We start from the raw sequence: 19,953 nt of genomic DNA, 5'->3' as shown, positions 1-19,953 counted from the left end.
CAATGGAATTCTCCGTCCTCCATTTTGAAAATGGCTATTACCCCATAACAGCTTTCTGGTCAGCACACAGTTCAACTGTAACATCGCCCACTTGAGCCATAGGGAAACATGGACACATCAGTTCTCCTCTCAGCTATAACTGACAGCAACTGATATATAACTGACAGCAACTGATATATTTCAGTTCTGACAAAATGTTGTCAGAACTGGAAGGGATCACTGTAAGAAGAAAATGGTGAGTTTCTGAGAGGAACTGATGCAAGGTAACTATGTAATGTTCATGTGAAGTTACCTCATGTGTTTATTTTAAATAATTTTACTCAGTACAGGTTCTCTTTAACATTACTGCTAAGGTCATGTATATTTGGTCCTACCCATGACCACGTCCACGGTATGCTTGACCACACCCATTTTTTGGCATGCCACGCATAGCGCAGGCGTTTTTGGGGTGAGTCCACACCTTTTTTTTCCCAGGACTAGACCCCTGAAAAAAGTCACTGAAATCAAAACGTGGACAGTGCAATACATGTTATGCAGGTAGATTAAGTATTTAGGGTTGTGCTGGAGGATGGTGCTGTGGCATATGTCACAGCACCACAAAACAAAACATTATGGAAAGTATATTATTCAAAATCCGGCTTTACTTTAAAGTAAATCAAATCAGAGGTCAGAAATGTTGTGTCTGGGGAAGAAGAGGGAAACTTTTCTTGGAAACCCTTTTATCTGAATAAATGCTGGATGAATGCCATCGAAGCCCTTAAAACAAAACAAGCAATATGTCAAAAAATATTTTATTTGGAAACTGAATCAAGCTGATCAATATGCAGATGAAAATACCCCCAACATAAAATATGTAAAACAAAATAAAAATTGCAGCATCAACTGAGGAAATATTTAGACAACATCGCTCTTTCCTTCTTCTTCTTAAATTACCATAATGCCAAAAGGGCGCCAGCAACATTTCCTTTACAAACACACGCATATCATCCCTCCCCAACCTTCAAAACCAAAGCATCAGCTCCCCGCAAAATCTAAACCCCATACGATGAAATTCACTGTTACAACAATTCATAGAATTTTTCAGTGTTCTCCCGAGAGGAACGCCCGAGGGCACGAGTGTCTCTTGGATTAAAAGGACGCCGTTGCCAACCGCTGCGCCGGTTGGTCAGATGACCACAAGCTGTGAGAGTTCCTCCAAGAAGTGGGATGTAACAATACAACAGGGAGGTCATATAGTGTCATTTCACAGTTCATCTTTATCAAAGTCATCAAGATCTACGTCACTGAGGTCAATGTCATCTTCCATCGGCAACTATGGGAAAAAAAATACATTTGAAATTAAGAAGGTTTTATAAAAAATAAAAGCACTGCCGATTTATAATGACCTCAAAAGACACATTTTGCAAAATAAGTGTAAAACTTAAATGCATACGTATAAATGTACATTACTCAGAGTAAAATGCACTATAAATTACTTTTCTCCTATGTTGCAGTCACTCACAGTAGGTACAGTCCATTTCCTTATTCTCAGAGTTTTATTTACAAAAGCACTTACTGTACAGTAGTTGCACAGACCAACTGCCACAATAGCTTGCAAGCAACTAGGGAGGTCGGCATGATTACTTTTGTAAAGAATAATGGTAACACCGAGAATCTCCCATGGGGAGTTGGTCTAGTCTTAACGAGACTCTGTAAGGGCCCATTCACACTAGAAGCGCTTTTTTGCGCGTTTTGCGATTGATTAGCGGCTTTTAAAAATCAGTTTCATTCACTTTCATTAAAATTGCGGTAAAATCACCACGATTTCACAATCGCATTCATTTTTATGAAAGTGAATAGGAGCAATTTTAAAAAACGGTTTTCAATCGCAAAACACTCATAAAAGCGCTTCTAGTGTGAATGGGCCATAACAAAATGTTTAGCCTTATTTATTCTATCCTATAAGTTCCTATACCTGTTCTAATGTGGTCTGGCTTACTGCAGCCTTTCTAGTTGCACTGTCTCTGTATTATATTCAATCATTTCTTTGTCAAGCTTTGTTGACCCAGGGAGGAATGGGCTGCCTCTGTTGTAATGGGGACAAGTTATGCATTCTCTACAGTCTCTGTTTCAGCTTGTCTGTGATGCAGTTTGTGAGGCTGAGGGGGGAGGGAGCTGCCTGTCACATGTTGAGAAACTGTGACTAATCCCAGACTGGAGTGCAGAAACTTGTAGTATACTGTAACATGAGATATTATATATGTATATACATACATATTAGTGTATGTGTGTGTTACTGTGCATGTATGTATATATCTATATATTTACACATATATCACTTCCTGGTTAGCGGCCATGTATTATGTTTGTAAACACTACCTAAAACTGGTGATTAAAAGCCAAGATCGCGGCAGGGAGTGGCAGAAATGGCAAAGAGGGACCCAGGAGATCACAGTGACTCGATTGGTATGTTTTTTATTGTACAAATCGAACAGTACAAATTATCTTTAAGTTCTGGGCATTGGAGGCGGGGCAATTTCTGGGTACCTGGAGTCGGAGGATTCATAAACTCAGGAGCAGGGATGGGCTTACGGTAATTCGTAACTAAAATGAGCATTAATTGCTGCAGCTGTGCAGCTGGATGATAAGGGGTTATTTACCCACAATTCTGCCGTCCTGCCTGCGTAGCAACAGCTTGCACGCGTCCTATTGGAGGCGTTGCAAGCCTCACTACGCGCACTTCCTCCTTCAAGCTGGATTTTTTTACCTACTTCACAGCCCTGCATTAAAGGGGTACTGTAGGGGGGGGGGGGGGGGGGGGTCGGGGGAAAATGAGTTGAACTTACCCGGGGCTTCTAATGGTCCCCCGCAGACATCCTGTGCCCGCGCAGCCACTCCCCGATGCTCTGGCCCCGCCTCCAGTTCACTTCTGGAATTTCAGACTTTAAAGTCTGAAAACCACTGCGCCTGCGCTGCCGTGTCCTCGCTTCCCCTGATGTCACCAGGAGTGTACTGCGCAGACACAGACCATACTGGGCCTGCGCAGTACGCTCCTGGTGACATCAGCGGGAGTGAGGACACGGCAACGCAGGCACAGTGGTTTTCAGACTTTAAAGTCTATAATTCCAGAAGTGAACCAGAGGCGGGGCCGGAGCATTGGGGAGTGGCTGCGTGGGCACAGGATGTCTGCAGGGGACCACTAGAAGCCCCGGGTAAGTTCAACTCATTTTCCCCCGACCCCCCTACAGTATCCCTTTAAGTCTGTCAGATCAGTCAGCTTTTTACTACCTACTTTGACAGCAACATAGGAAATAAATAAAGCAAGTTGAGACCAGCATTCGTACAGATGTTCAGAGAACCTGATGGGGAACTGTGTAAAAGAAGAAACAGATACGCCCCTTTAAACAGTCACCACTGTGATTGTGCTCCTTCCTTGGGCAAGGCATAGCGCCTCTGTCAGCACGTCGGATCTGATGGAGAACTGACTGTAGTGACGTCAGCTCCCCAGCAACTGCGTGGGAGGGAGGCGGACATCAGAGACACTCATGGTTGGTCATGTCGTATAGATGTTGGTTGTGCATTTTGTTGGACCGGAGACCGACCTTTAGCAGATTTTAGTCTCTAGTGACCACTTCCTCTAGGTGCTGATGGAACCATCTTGATTGGTCACAATCAGTAAATTATGCCCCCGAATTCAGTCTTGTGATAGCAGTTAATATGCACTATGTTACATGCAAACCACTATTACACCTATACAGCTGACATGGGGAAGATGGAATGGGCAACACAAAAGCCTCTTGCTGCGACTAAGCCGCTGGAGAGCATGCTCTTTACTAATGTGCAATACACTGCATGGTGCTGCCATCTCACCTCTCCATCCTTGCCATCCCAGGCCTCCACTGTGTTAATCTTAGGAAGAGCTCCTCCGCCAACTGGTAATGTGGAGCCGCGTCCAAATGAAAGCTCCCTAAAACACAGGATGCATAGAAAAGCACATTACAATACAATACCCAGAATGCATAACAAGATACACATCACAATACAATACCCAGAATGCATAACCAGGTACATCACAATACTATACCCAGAATGCATAGCCAGATACACATCACAACACAATACCCAGAATGCATAGCCAGGTACATCACAACACAATACCCAGAATGCATAGCCAGGTACATCACGGCACAATACCCAGAATGCATAGCCAGGTACATCACAGCACAATACCCAGAATGCATATCCAGGTACATCACAGCACAATACCCAGAATTAATAGCCAGGTACAACAATACCCACAATGCATAGCAAGGTACATCACTGCACAATACCCAGAATGCATATCCAGGTACATCACAACAAAATACCCAGAATGCATAGCAAGGTACATCACAATGCAATACATGGATATCCTGAATACCAATACACAAAAGACTACAGGTAACTTTCACAAGGATTTTGAAGCATTCTGGAGCTTCAGTACAAGTTTTATTTCAATTCATTGGTAACAGTAAATTCTCACCGCAAGAACTCATTGATCCCTGTCTCACTGAATGAGCCTTTCAGGAGTGCAAACTTCATCTTCCTGGCATTCACTGCAGCCATGGCTGGGTATCCAAACCCACCGATGCCCAGGGAGGTCTCCAGATCCAGCTGTGTCCCGGCCTCTGCCCACAGCCAGCTGCAAGAGTAGGAACAGTGATTTAGGACACAGGAGCTACATTCAGTTATATGGGAGCTGGTAGCGGTCATAAAGCTGTGACATATATGCTTCTGAAAACTGATCAGACAAACAGAAGTTGGTTTATGGATTATATATATATATAATACAAACTACAACACAACTAAAGCGCCCCACCACACTTTTTCCTCTAGTATTTGTAGGTCGCAATGGAGGCCCACGGCTTCATCCACTAATTCTAGTGATTTCTCGAACCACACATTAGCTACGCAAGTATTTGTACTTGTATTACTGGATGTCATGACTGTACAGTGTCGTGAACTTCTCATGTATCTATGTTCCCCAAAATGTGTTTTTCACTATGTACAGTGCTAAGGAAGATGCTGCTGCTATATATAAAATAATAATAATAATAATAATTAGAAATTATGAGCGTAGTAATCACCCCTGTGACCCGTGCCATCGCAGGGGGACCCAGAGGCTTTGGGGGCCCCTCCTCCTCCTTCTTCCCAAGTGCAGCCAATTAGTAAAAAAACTCTCCATTTGCTCACAAAAAACAGTGTGCAGGAGCGTGTGTATTTATTTCCTGCTTCCAGATGCTGCTTTACAGCTAAACACTCTGCTGCCATTCGCCGGCTTCCGATCACGTGACCTGCATGGGGTTCGGGGAGCAAGGGGGCCCCATGCTGCCATTTTTGCAAAGAGAAACCATAACCAAGAATTGAACTTCATCCCAATCAGTAGCGGATACCCCCTTTCCCATGAGAAATCTATTCCTTTTCTCAAACTGATCATCAGGAGGGGTCTGTATGGCGGATATTGTGGTGAAACCCCTCCCACAGTGTGATGTCAGGACCATGGTCCTGACATCACACTGTGGGAGCCTTGTTGCATTGTGGGAAATAACAGCTGTTTCCAACCGCCAAAAAAGCAAGCAGCATCTCCTTCCAGACATCACCTGCCAGCAGTAAAAATGTCACCATGTGAGAAATGTCAGAATGTAAATCAGGGAGAGGAACGATTTTACAATGGGCAAACACTGACTAAATCATTTACACACAATTATTGTAAAAATGAAGTACTTTTTTTATTACATTATTTTCACTGGAGTTCCTCTTTAAAGTGAACCAGAGACTAAGCAGCCCCATGTATTTTACCATATATATCAGTGGGAACATTAGAGAAAACACCTACACTGCTCTCCATTTCATTCTTCACTGCTCAGCCTGCTTCTTATTAGCCCTGATAAAATCCCTGACTGAGCATTCAGTCTGGCTTTGCTCAGGAATCGTTATAGCTGAGTCATTATAGCAGAGCCAGAAGTGAGCAGGCTTGGGCTTGAAAAGACATCAGAGAAGACAGACTCAGCTATAATGATTCCTGAGCAAAGCCAGACTGAATGCTGAGTCAGGGATTTTATCAGGGCTGGTAACAAGCAAGCTGAGCAGTGAAGGATGAAACAGAAAGCAAGGTAGGTGTTTTCTCTAATGTTCCCACTGATATATATGGTAAAATACATGAGGGTGCTTCGTCTCTGGTTCAGATTAAGTCTAGTTATGCCACTGGTAGAAATAATAATAGTTATAATATCAGCAGATGGAAATGTAGGCAAAACCTTTTATTGGCCTGTCTTTTGCTGTAGGTTTTACACCCCTTGAAACTTAAGTGACCCTGAACACAACTAAAAAATACCATATTGAACGTACCTGGAGCATCCTTCAGCCCCCCGCAGTCAGTGAGGTCCCCCGACTCCTGGCTAAGTCACGCAGGTACCGGAGTCACCAGTGAGAGAACAGAGGAAACCCAGAGGACGCAGAGGGACCTCACAGAGTATGGGCGGCTGGAGGAAGCCCCAGGTAAGTTCAGTATGGCTTTTTTTTAAGTTGTGTTTAGAGTGACTTTCAGTAATATTTGAAAGAATACTGCTTTCTATACATCACAATTTCATACAGTAGGAGAGATCTGTGGCAACTAGTGAGTAGGAAAGCATGTTTGCCGTCCTTGTTGGTATCTCTAGTGATAAGCCATGTGGAGTGCAGATGACAAGCACATGCATGTCTGGTTACTTCATACACATCCCATTACCCCATTACCCCAGGGCCCTAGATTCTTTTTGCATGATATACAAAAATGATGTCCACTAGGCCAGGCAAGTGTACCGCCCATTACACCAACTTTCCTAGCCAATTTACACTGTAGCTGAGTGTTAACAAGTTTATTTTTTTCAGTCATTTGTAAATGGGTTTTCTTGAAAGTTTGCACCCACAGATAATCAGAGACCCAGTGCCAGCTTTTGCATCACTTCTCTGAATGGACAGAAGGAAAAACGTCAGTATCTTGTAGAGCACATAGACATTTCTCCATATTGTAGCTGCAGTTAGTAACACCCCCTATAATTATGCAGCATCACCTCAGCCGCACCCACTCCAGATTGTAACACCCCCTATAATTATGCAGCATCACCTCAGCCGCACCCACTCCAGATTGTAACACCCCCTATAATTATGCAGCATCACCTCAGCCGCACCCACTCCAGATTGTAACACCCCCTATAATTATGCAGCATCACCTCAGCACCCACTCCAGATTGTAACACCCCCTATAATTATGCAGCATCACCTCAGCCGCACCCACTCTAGATTGTAACACCCCCTATAATTATGCAGCATCACCTCAGCACCCACTCCAGATTGTAACACCCCCTATAATTATGCAGCATCACCTCAGCACCCACTCCAGATTGTAACACCCCCTATAATTATGCAGCATCACCTCAGCACCCACTCCAGATTGTAACACCCCCTATAATTATGCAGCATCACCTCAGCACCCACTCCAGATTGTAACACCCCCTATAATTATGCAGCATCAACTCAGCACCCACTCCAGATTGTAAGCGACCCTTGTTAGCTGGACAAACATTTACTTACCTATCCAGGCCAAGGCGCATTGATCCATTGCCCAACCCCGATTCCTCTGATGTTCAACTTCAACCGCGGCTGCCAGGACTAAAGCTTAACTGGCGGGTAATGCAGCCGCATTGTGTATCAATGTGAGGTTGTATTACCTGATGGCAATGCACAAAGCATGGGGATGAATGCTGAGGCACCCCCGGGAGGTGCCCGAGGCTCACTAGGGGGCTGTGACACCCAGTTTGAAAACCCAACATCAACTGACACATTCTATGCTAATGACAGAAATTCAGAACTTCTTACCCCCACATCTTTTTCTTGTACTTGTCAGCCATTTTCAGCATGACTTCCAGATAAGAGTTCCGTCCTGCAGCACCTGAAATGAGATCACAGCATGGTTGCCACGTGACAATGGGCAGGGAGGGGGGTCAATCAGATTTTACTCAGTGTGTATTGTTTTTTTTCTATTTCTACCTTAATTTTACTTTTTGGCCACTAGGTGGCGCTAAGCACTCTCCTGGAAGATATCAGGAAGTGTGAGCGCTGCGAGAGGGTTTTTTTTTTTTTTTTTTTACAATTTGTGAGGTACGTTTTCATGAATCAAGATGCCTCCTATTTGGAGGCCTCTTGATTCATTCACAGGGGATCGTTTGCCTCGGGGAATACTCGTTCCTCTTCCGCAATGGATCCCCTGTAATAGCGGCGGGGAACAAGCCACCTGCACGCGGATATGCGTGCGCAAATGCCACAACACTGCTGGACGGATATATTCGTCCAGATTGCCTTTGAGTGGCAATTTTTGAACAAATATATCCGTCCAGTCTGGCTTAAGTGGTCAAAGGACCTCCATCGCAAAAATTTTAAAATGCACGAAAATACATAAATAAAGAGTACAGGTTTTGGACTAGTCCATCTTCTCATGAGGGATTCTCAGTGTTTTAATTTCAAAAGCACTTAGTGACTGGCAGTGGCTCAGTCCACCTGCCAGAATACTGTGCAAACAGGTGGGGCGCGGCCTGCATCTATGTATAGGTTCTTTCCCGGACTGCTTTTGTAAATAATACAATTAAATACTGAGAATCCCCCATGAGGAGATTTTTACTACCTACTGTAAGTGACCACAACATAGTAGAATAGTAATTTATATCTCATTTTACTCTGATTATTTGTTTTAATCTATTTTAAATTTTACAATTTCCTGCAATAATGGTCCTTTAAATTATCTTCACAAAGCAACACAAAATAAATGCACCAGCTGTCCTGTGCTAAAACCATTCTGATTTGGGGTTTTTAAAATAAATATCTATAATAATAGCCATGTCATCTGTAGATATGTTGCGAACGGTTCCCGAACTGTTCGCCGGCGAACATCTCAGAATCTCTGGGCCTTGTACTACTTCCGGGTCGCTATGACCCGGAGTAGTACGTCTGCGCTGGCCCGGCAGTGTGCGTCCTAGATCGCGCTCCTGTTGCCGGGAACTTTCTGCGCATGTGCGTGACATCACGCTCATGCACAGAGAGTGCCCGGCAACAGGAGCGCGATATAGGACGCGCACCGCCGGGCCAGCGCAGGCGTACTACTCCGGGTCCTAGCAACCCGGAAGTAGTACGAGGCCCAGAGAGATTCGCCCGGCGAACGGTTCGGTCCATCTCTAGTTATCTGTTGTATGTATTTTCACACAAAGTCAGTTACATTGTAATCAGATTGTTGCATAATGTAAGCGAAAAGTCGCACCTCGCTTTCCCGCTGTGATGCAAATGTACAGTGAGGCATAGAGTACAATGGAAGTATACCTCACTGGCGCTGTAAACCCATGTGTTACCCGGTTAAAGAGACACTGAAGCGAAAAAAAAAATATGATATTATGATTTGCATGTGTAGTACAGCTAAGAAATAAAACATTAGGAGCAGAGACAGAAGTCTAATATTGTTTTCAGTACAGGAAGAGTTAAGAAACTCCAGTTGTTATCTATTTATCCCAACTGTCAGTCAATGTATTTTCTTTTTCTCTCTAGAGGTCAGATCAATAGTTCACTAGCCTGCTCTGTAAAACATTTAGAAAGCTAAGTAGTATGTAAACTGCAAATATTACAGATTGATGCAATGTTATAAAAAACACTATATAACTGAAAATAAAAATATGAGAATAATTTTCTTTGCTACTAATCTAGTAATTATCCATACTAAACAACAAATTCATTAGATTATTATTTTTTTTTTTTTCGCTTCAGTGTCTCTTTAAAGCGGTATTGTCACCATAAAAATCAAATTTCAACAGCAACTGGTCTGAGTGTATTAAGTGATAAAGATGTTAATCCTGCATTCAAAACTTGCAAAACTTTTTCTGTTCTGGTTTGTAGTTATCACATACTTTAGGAGCACTGGCCCTAGTGCCAAACAGAGCCAAAGAGTTGAATGCTGGGAGTTATTTTTATCTATAATATATTCCTCCTTTTCCATTTATTTCCCTGCCTAGCTGCTTATCAGAAACACCCTCTGATTACTTGTGTTTGCAAGCAAGGCTGAGGTGACTCAGCGATTGGAGGTTAAGACAGTGCAGTTCCTAGTATACACCTCAGTGGGAGTGTCTGAAGACTGGGAGGAGGGCATCTAATGAATACACAATGAGCAAGAGAAGGGAGGGGGGAAAACAAGAGTCAGGGAGGATATGATGTCAGCATTAGCTTGGCAAGATGGCCACTGCCTAGAATAGGATTTTCTGCTTTTACTTTATAAAATTCACAGGATTCATTACGTGGATAGCACAGTACATCTGTTATGTAAGTAGAAGTAGTATTTATCTACTTATATATGTGTTTTTTATTTCTAGGTTAGCATGGGTGTCGCTTGTTCTTTAACACACACCATGCTGTGCTTTACTGCTTCAAATCCCGCCGCACTACACTCTATGTGTAAACCCCACAGGAATATCATTGCGTTGCGATGCAGCGATATCGTCCGATGCAACACAATGCACTGTGTGGAAGGGCCCTCTTCCAAGGCGCTCTATAATCTGCTGTGACCCAGGTGAAGACTCCTGCCATGTTATTACAGGAAATGCTGAATACAGGCCAGGTGTGCTGATCCTTTCTGATGTGTGCTGCTCTTTAGCCCAGTGTGATGATGGAGGTTACCTGTGTCAAGTATGTGGGGCAGCACTGCGATGACACACAACTGGTGAGCCTCACAGGTCGTCTTCAGGGTGTCCTCATTCAGGATCTGCAGAGAACGGATAGTAAGGTCTAACACACTCCACACACCATACAAAGCAACAGCAAATACAACAGCTTTACACCACTACAGAGTCAGGCCAAAATGGCGCAGGACATTAGGGCGCACCAGGCGCCGCCATAAAGGGAATTACGGCTACAGCGCCGCTCAGGCAGTAAATTGGGTGCAGTCAAGAGACAGCGCCCAAATTAAGATAACAGCATAATTCGGTCCAAATGATGTATTATCTCATTGTCCAGGGAACCCTGAAGGGGGAATTGTCAGTAATGCCACCAGGACTTTTGCAGGAGCAGGGTGAGCCGTTTTATGGCTTCATCCAGCGCCAAATTTTTCACCGCCTTTATTTCATGAAGGTCAACAAACACCTTTCAGGACATATAATATAAGAGTGTCTTTAATAAATCTCCAGTTCAGGCAGTTGTTTTAATGCATTTACTAAAACTTTATTTTTAATTATGTATAAAAGTGTAAGAATAGGGTTAGGATTAGTGATGGAAAAATACTGGTAAATTTTTCCCTGCGGATTATTAGCGGTTTACTAGCGGTTATCTCTGGCGCCCAAATTTCCCCGGCGCCCATTTTGCATGCATGTCCTATAATGCTGGGAATACACGGCTCGATTCAGAGCCATTTAGATGGCTCGATAGATAATTTCCGACATGTCCGATCTCCGGCCCAATTGTTTCGCCGCTCGATTCTGCATTGAAGACAATGCAAAAACATAAGAAAAACGAGTGAAAGATAAGAGCGTCGCCTGCGGAATCGAGCAGGAAATTGATCGAGCGGGAGAATTGAGCCATGTATGTTCAGTATAAGACAGGATGTCGGCCTCAATAGTGGCACAAACTGCTCCCACTGCATTGTGATTGAGCATTGGGAAGCATTATGATGCAAACTACCCTCACTGCTAATTCAGGGCCAGTTCCCTTAGTAGCAGTTTGAGGTCTATGTAAACTATGCAATTGCATCACTAATTCCCTTATGGTTATAGGCCAACATCTGAACCAAGCAGCCTCATCAATAACTATACAGGAACTGGCATTAGCTATGTCATTGAGTGGCAGAATCTAAACCATGACACTGAAAAGTCTTGCTTCCTTCCCCAGTGGTGACCTAGACCAGCTTTTCTCAACATTTTACTGGTTTGTACCCCTTTTAAAACGTAGTACATGATAATTGGTTCTAAACAATTTCCAAGCATTTACGATTGCTTTTAATTAGCTAAAACACTAATTTGGTGTTGTTTAAATAAGATTTATGATTTTCTAAAACTCTATATTTGTTATTCTTGGTTAAAGAGAACCCGAGGTGTGCAGATGGGACACAGAGGCACATTCTCTGCCACATGACATGCCTCTGTGTCCTCCACCACCGCCCTATAGCCCCCCCCCCCCCCCCCCCAAGACAATATTTGTCGCCATCTCGGAGGTAAACACAGGGGAGTGGGATTCCCTGTTCAAAACGCCCGCCAGGGGCATTCCTATAGGGTTTCCTGAGCTGCAATTGGGCAGCTCACTCTCCCTAGCCGCGCCTCCTGCCGCTTCCCCCACCTGCCTGCACGCTGCAAAAGACACAGTCTCTCCTTGCAGCGTCATGACCTATAGGTCACGGAAGTGAAAGTGGGTCAGCACGGCCCACAGGAGCGTCGGGGACCACATTTTTTGGGGGGTCTACCTGATCCACTCAGCCCCCTATATCAGGTAGCCCCCCCCTTTTTTTTAGCCCAACTCGGGCTCTCTTTAAGTATATTAAACCCGAATACCCACTGGAACCATCAGAAATACCCCCTGGGGTTCGCGTACCACACGTTGAGAACCTAGGACTTAGACAACAGTGATAACTTGAAAAAGCATGTGGCCACACCCCCCAGCCTAAAGAATATAAAAAGAATGTGTAGAATAAGACTTACTTCCAAGATCTCAGGAGGTGGCGCACTGTCAGAGAATAAATCCAGAGCACGGGCCACAATATCAGCCCTTGTCCTTCCACCTTCATAGTCCACAGGCTCCTCTCCTTTCTGGAAGATCTTAATGGTGGGGAATCCTCGGATCTAGGAGGACAAATAAAGTTGGGTTATCTGCCAATCCCGAAGGGTTTAACACGGTTTAACAAATGAGATTTCAATGGAAATGACTGGTGTTTTATATATGGTAATCACTATATTCAGCAGTGATCACAGTTAATTATTTTATATTTACCACCTGGTGCCAGCAGGTGGCAATATTAAATGAAGAGTCCTTCCCACTGATCGGTTCATTTGTCTATTGCCTGACAGCTGGACAGGCATACCAAATGAGAGTATAGCATGGTGGACACCTTATATTCTGTAGACAAGTATGGCAAGCAAAAGCGTTCAAAATCAGTTACATTTCTGTGGATGTTTGCTATAGAGGATACTGTATAGAAGAACAGGTGCCACAGGAGCCAGTGTATTCCGTTTAGGTGCCAACTGATACCCACTTTTATATGTTTCACCTGTGGCCAAAAGTCTCTATCCCACCACAGGATTTGTTTTGCATTGAGACCCGGAGTGAAACCTGCGTTGTCCAGGAGAGAGGTTAAAGGGCTGAAAGTTGAGGATAGACCAGTGATGGCTAACCTTGGCACTCCAGCTGTGACTAAACTACAAATCCCATCATGCCTCTGCCTCCCGGAGTTATGCTTAGAGCTGTCAGAGTATTGCAATGCCTCATGGGACTTGTAGTTCCACCACAGCTGGAGTGCCAAGGTTAGCCATCACTGGGATAGACTATATTTGTCTTTTATGGTGTCCCATTTTCTCTGAACTACAGTATATTGGTCCAGAATGCACATCCCTAGGTTTATGACTTATTCAATACACAGTACAAACTCTGTACATACTAATCACTCCCAGATAGGAAATGATTTCAGTGCAGTATCTAAGGGGATATCAAGAGCACAGCAGATATGTCTCTATATAAATTCATAGAAAAGAAAAAAAAAATAATGTACAAATCCCAATGCAGTCTATACTCACTCCATAGCGACTGGCCAGACCCTGGTGGACAGTAGCATCCACTGCACCCAGCTTCACTTTCCCTTTGGTTTGCTCAGCAACTTCAGCGGCTGCAGCAGCCCATTCTGGTTCCAAACTGGAAGAGAAAAAAACACACAACATTGCCTAAACTAGTCCAAATTAATAAGAATTCATACAAATGAGAATCATTTACAAAATACAGAAACACAAGCCTTTTATGTGGGGAAAGAACACGTTCCAGGGAATTCCCAGGACCCCAATCCACAGAGAAACAGTAAAGATGGAAACCAGCAGAAATATTTTCTTTTCATTTCACATTTCTCTTAAATCTGACAGTGAACATGGATAGTATAATGGTTAAGGGCTCTGCCTCTGACACAGGAGACCTGGGTTCGAATCTCAGCTCTGCCTGTAGCTATTCAGTAGGAGACCTTGGGCAAGTCTCCCTAACACAGCAGTGTCTATAGAGCGTGTCCTTGTGGCTGCAGCTCTGGTGCTTTGAGTCTGCCAGGAGAAAAGCGCAATATAAATGTTCTGTGTTTGTCTGCGTTTGTCAAAATAACAGGATAGGTAAGCTTAATAATTACTTATTGGAGGGTTTATTTTAACTTTTTCAGTTGACAGTTTCATCCTACTTTTTAAGCTCCATACACACGCTCGACCGCCGTATTCCGAAACAGGTCAGGCAAGAATCTTTAACAAAAAAGTGTCCTAACGATGGTAAGAGACATCGATCATTGTCCATGTAGACCGACCTACCCCGGCACATTGGTGCAGATGATAACTAGTGTTAATTATTGTGCTTCCGCTACTGATCATTTCATTCACCCATTTTGTCTTGACCGCGTCTTAATTTAGATTTCTCAGTTATAAAGAAGCTAATCAGTCTTCAGGCAGAAGTGATTTAACGAATGAGGGAGAGTTATATGGTTCTGGTGGGTTTTGTTCTATAACACACTTATTCTATACACACATATATGTATAACGCACAGAATTGTGAGCTTGTTTTTTATGAAGCTAAGGTAAACAGGGAAACCTACTTTTTGCAGTGGCCACACCATGGGGCGAAGAATTCAACCAGCCAAACGTCATCACCGTTTAACACTTGTCTATCAAAGTTGTCATCAGTTAGTTCAATGACCTCTTTCTTCCCACCGCTGTATGTCTAGAAGAAAAAAAATAAAGAAATATAAAAGTATTAATCAACTAAACTAAACTAGAAAAGGAGAAGCCATTCACTGTAATGGTAATATATAGTTTAGAACGTGCTAAAGGAAAAATAATTTATTACAATGATGGGATAAAAATCATACCTTCATCCTGGTGAGCCAATAAAAGAGGATTATTAGTATTACATGTCTCTGATTTGCTAGTCGTGATCATCTGCTAAACCACAATCTGATCACAGCAAATAAGAGCTTTGCAAATGTATCAGCTGATCAAATTACATGCATCTCCACGAGTTCTCCTAAACAGGACTATCACTAATTATTAGCTTTGCCTACAAAATGGCTACCTCCACTGCGTGTGGATAGCTTACTTTAAAGGACAACTGAAGTGAGAGGGATATGAAGGCTGCCATATTTATTTCCTTTAAAACAACGCACATTGCCCGTCTGTTCTGCTGATCATCTGCCTTTAAAGTCCCATCTACACGATACAATTTTTTGTGCGATTCGACTCAATCCGACATGTCCGATCGGAATTTTATTCGATTTGCCATTGCAAAACAATGGCAAATTGAATCGAAACGAATCCCAATCGGACATGTCAGATTGAATAGAATAAAAAAAAATTGTATCGTGTAGATGGGGCTTAACACTTTTCATAGACCCTGAACAAGCATGCAGATCAGTTGCTTGACTGGAAATGCCACATGCTCATCTGAGGTGTGTGATTCAGACATTACTGATGCATGAAAGATCAACAGAACTGCCAGGCAAATGGTACTGTTTGAAAGGAAATAAATATGGCAGCCTCCATATGCCTCAGTTCAGTTGTCCTTTAACTACCTCATTGTCTTGGTGTCTGAGGATGAAGCTGCGAATACAGGCGCACCAGCTGTAAGGACCCGGGTTCATTATTGCATTGCTGAGCTGATTTCAGCTTCATTTCTCAGTATGCGATATGCACGGCATACACAGCACTGTCTGGGGCACACTTATCTGCTGACCACACACTGCTCATGCATGTCTGTGCGCAATGCAGCGTGCTATTCAGTGTAGTGGAATGAGGTCTCCTGTATTGCATTCCAAAGTGACAGTGTGCCCAGGCATTAACATTCTGTGCAGTTTAAACTGGATACAGATATATGCACTGTTTGTTTGCAATTCACATGGCATCTATGGTGTCTGCTGTTATTCAGTACAACAGTATATCTATGTTTAGTGAATAATTACATCATTATTTCACTCTCTCCTATTCTCGCCTTTTCTTCAGCTGTACAGCGGCACAAGATTATAGATTTATGTGCATTTTGGAGGTTACTTTAGGAAGTTTTTGGGGGAGAAGTATTAAAGAGGAACTGTAGGGAAAAGAATGAATAAAACAGCTTATTTTTGTGACAATATTCATCTACTAGCAGACCTAAGCCCATTTAAAAACGTGCTCTAGGCCACTCTCACTACCCTCCTCCCATCCCGCAACCACCACCTCCGGCCGCATGCCAGCACGCAGGGGCGTGCCCCCACTCTGCCCGCACACCCCGCCCCCATCCTCCTCCTGTCCCCACGGCCGCCCGTGCTACACATGCGCAGTAGCAAAAAAGCACGGACACAGGGACAGGAGGGGACGCAGAGACACAGGGGTATTATATATAAGAGGATACATTAGTCAGTGTTTGTCCCTTGTAAAATCTTTCCTCTCCTCGATTTACATTCTGGAATTTATCACTGGTGACAATATCTTTACTGCTGGAAAATTACCTCCCTGCAGAATGGTTGGGTCTCGTGTGTTCTGAGCTGAATAGAAATAAAAAAAAAATCTGGTCTCCCAGAGTGCACTGGGAGAAAACTACATAGCTAATTAGCCTAGCCATAACTAAGGAGGGGTTACATCCAATATACAGCAATGTAGGAAGTGTTTCTGATGCTGAAACCAGGACAACAAAATGTAAATGGGTATCCTGAGTAGTTCACTGCATGCTACTTTAGGTGGTTACAGTGCTTCATTATGGTACATTGTTATCCATGGCTATAATTACTAGGTAATTCCTGGTGGTGTTGATCCAGGGATTTAATCTGATTGCCATCTTGAGTCAGGAAGGAATTTCCCATTTTAGGGCTAATTGGTCCAAGCTTTGGCTGGGAATACACGATGTGTTTTTGCGTTCGTTTTTGCCGTCGTTTTCGCTTTCGATCGATTCTACGCTCGATTCACTGCTCGATTCCCCTCTCGATTCCTTATCTTTTCTTATCAATTACATTCACTTGAATGAGGAGAATCGAAACGAAAGTAGAATCGACCAGATCCAACAGGTTGGAATTTATCTATCGAACCCATCTATCTAAAGTAAAAACTTAACGTGTATTCCCAGCATAAGGGTTTTTTGCCTTCCTGTGGATCAACTGATTTCTGTGATGGAGCAGGCTAGTGTTGTACCACATTTACTGGTTGAACTCAATGGACATATTGCTTTTTTCAACCCAAATAACCATGTAACCATTTACTGCCATGATATCCAAATATACCATAATGATGATAACAGGCAATAGAGTTGCTAAATAAAGATTCAAAATTTGTTGTGTGTGATTTAATAGGTTTATTGAGCGAGACTTTGCTACATTAAAAAGGTTTTCTGTTCAAATCCAGAAATGTCTCCAAACACCAAGCAAGTAGCTAACAATTTAACAGTACAAAAGAAAGAATTACATTCAAATAGGTCATGAGTTACTTCAATTATGTCATAAATAATATTAAATCCAACAGGTACAATTTTTCTGGACAGCAGATAAGAATCGGGCAGAAAGGGACATTATGAATATCTATGGTACTGTGGAGGAGCCATTTTATTTCCAACTTAATAGCAGTGGAGATGATGAAGTTCCTGTAATTTCCTGTCTCATGCCATCTTGATTGTCATGAGGAGAGAAACAGGGTTTCTTCATTTTCTGCAGCATTCTGAAACAAAATCTTTTACATTTTATTACAAAATGTCCACCAGTCAGAACTTTGTGTGCGTTGGGCCTACCAATAGGGTGTAGAAGTTCCCAAAACTCTATGACAAGACCCAATTACAAGCAGGAAGACGCTGCAGCTAGGTAAACAGGATGTTGTAATCTGTTGTCATGTGAAAGCTGTAATCTGCATTCTTTTTCCAGTCCATTGAATGGACAGAAAACGCATTACACCACATGCAACTGACGACAACGGGATGTCGGAAAAGGAAAACGATCGGTCAAAGAAGATATGGTGCCGATTTGGGTGTAAACCAAGCCTTTCAGAAAATAATTCCCAAACGTGCAAGTCTAGCTTACCCAAGTACAATATTAGTGTGGTAGGACAGAGAAGGCGCTCGAATACCCATCCACATGCCACACATCCCAATGCCTATACTTTGTTACATTTGTTCTCAATGCACATCTTCTTAAAATTAACCAACCTTATTATAACGTTCCCCATCCCCTTCTTGCACCACTGACACTGTAGTTGCCATTGGCAGGGTTTGGTGTGCCGTATCAATTGTTATGTATAGAGTGCATGGGGGGCCCCCATTGTAAAACTTGCATCGGGCCCACAGTGCCTTAGCTATGCCACTGGATACAGCAATAATCATGCTTAAATATTGCCAAAAGATAGCGAGGGTCATATTTCCCTAAAAGAAAAAAAAAACCCTCCCCAATGATAGGAAAGGGGTGTGGCAAAAGTGAAAGACCTTATTGGTTGTGCTGGCGAGTCTAGAATATACATATTTGGGGTGTGGCAAAAGTGAGAGACCTTATTGGTTGTGCTGGCGAGTCTAGAATATACATATTTGGGGTGTGGCAAAAGTGAGAGACCTTATTGGTTGTGCTGGCGAGTCTAGAATATACATATTTAGGGTGTGGCAAAAGTGAGAGACCTTATTGGTTGTGCTGGCGAGTCTAGAATATACATATTTGGGGTGTGGCAAAAGGGAGAGACCTTATTGGTTGTGCTGGCAAGTCCAGAATATACATATTTGGGAGTTTTAACAACCTTTGAGCTGGAGGACACAGCGCGAAGTGTGCAAAGACAAAATAATAAGAGGTAGGACCTTTATCCATAGCACTGTGGGGAGAGAATCTTTTAAATGGAAGGATATTTTCTGTATGCATACAAATGTTTTAAAAGCTCCTATTCGGACAGGCAGTAGTCTTTGTCAAGATCAGTTGGTTACTCCTTTCATGCCAAACAAGATAACTTTGTGCAGATGACCAAATGAAAGAGGTTTCAGTTCTTCCCGAAAAGCTTCACGCACAAGCCAAGAATCCATAAAAGGTGTGCGATTTCATATAGTGTTACTTTATTTAGTAGGAAAAACATGATGCCCTTTTTAGGTTCAGGTTCTTCCCCAATACTTCCCTGTGGATTTTTCATCACAAATTACTCCACAAGCTTAGTGTAAAGGAAAACCTGCATCATCCAACCTGCAGTCTTCCAACTCACAACTGACAGCACGACTTCCATAAAAATAGGTAACAACTCATAAAAGGGCTATCAGTGCTGTGGATAATGCTACACTATGTGATACTTCATGCATCATTGCAAAATGCATATTTTAAGATTATGGGAAGTCTTCTAGTTTTTTTCGTAATCTAAAGGAGGTCTGTATATCATAGCTTGGGGTTTTGCGGAGGTCTTCAAGTAAATCCTCTTCTGGATCAACATTGTAGGTTATGTTAGCGAGAACATGTGAGAATTTTTTTTTCCATGTTCTAGTGACTATGGAGCAGATATGGAGACACTGTCATTTGGAATCTGCTGATGGAAATTTCCAGAAATATTTCAACTCCCATCTTATGAATTCAAATCAATACAGGTTTTTATATCAGTAACAAAGTAACTGGACTTATGTTTAACCACAAAAACATAAGCATGACCCTTCTGATGTTTCATCTTCATCTCATGCAAATATTTTTACATTTGGGTGAAAAAAGAAAAAAAGTATATTTGTATGCATTTTCTGTGGTTG

At 42.8% G+C, this 19,953-nt stretch overlaps 1 protein-coding gene across 1 annotated transcript in view; it reads right to left on the bottom strand.

The window, feature by feature from the left end:
* Positions 1–777: 777 nt before the first annotated feature.
* Positions 778–19,953, bottom strand: part of PDIA6 (protein disulfide isomerase family A member 6) — a 52,825-nt gene continuing 33,649 nt past the window's right edge. Inside the window, 8 exon segments of the mRNA XM_068280301.1 lie at positions 778–1,312; positions 3,850–3,946; positions 4,502–4,660; positions 7,876–7,948; positions 10,708–10,792; positions 12,714–12,854; positions 13,803–13,917; positions 14,843–14,967. Coding sequence (XP_068136402.1) covers positions 1,244–1,312; positions 3,850–3,946; positions 4,502–4,660; positions 7,876–7,948; positions 10,708–10,792; positions 12,714–12,854; positions 13,803–13,917; positions 14,843–14,967 — 864 coding nt within the window. The 3' untranslated portion in view covers positions 778–1,243.

The sequence above is a fragment of the Hyperolius riggenbachi genome, chromosome 4 (assembly GCF_040937935.1).
Source record: "Hyperolius riggenbachi isolate aHypRig1 chromosome 4, aHypRig1.pri, whole genome shotgun sequence".
Classification (NCBI taxonomy): Eukaryota; Metazoa; Chordata; class Amphibia; order Anura; family Hyperoliidae; genus Hyperolius; species Hyperolius riggenbachi.
The sequence above is the reverse complement of the archived record's forward strand: the minus strand, read 5'-3'. Positions and strand labels throughout refer to the sequence as shown.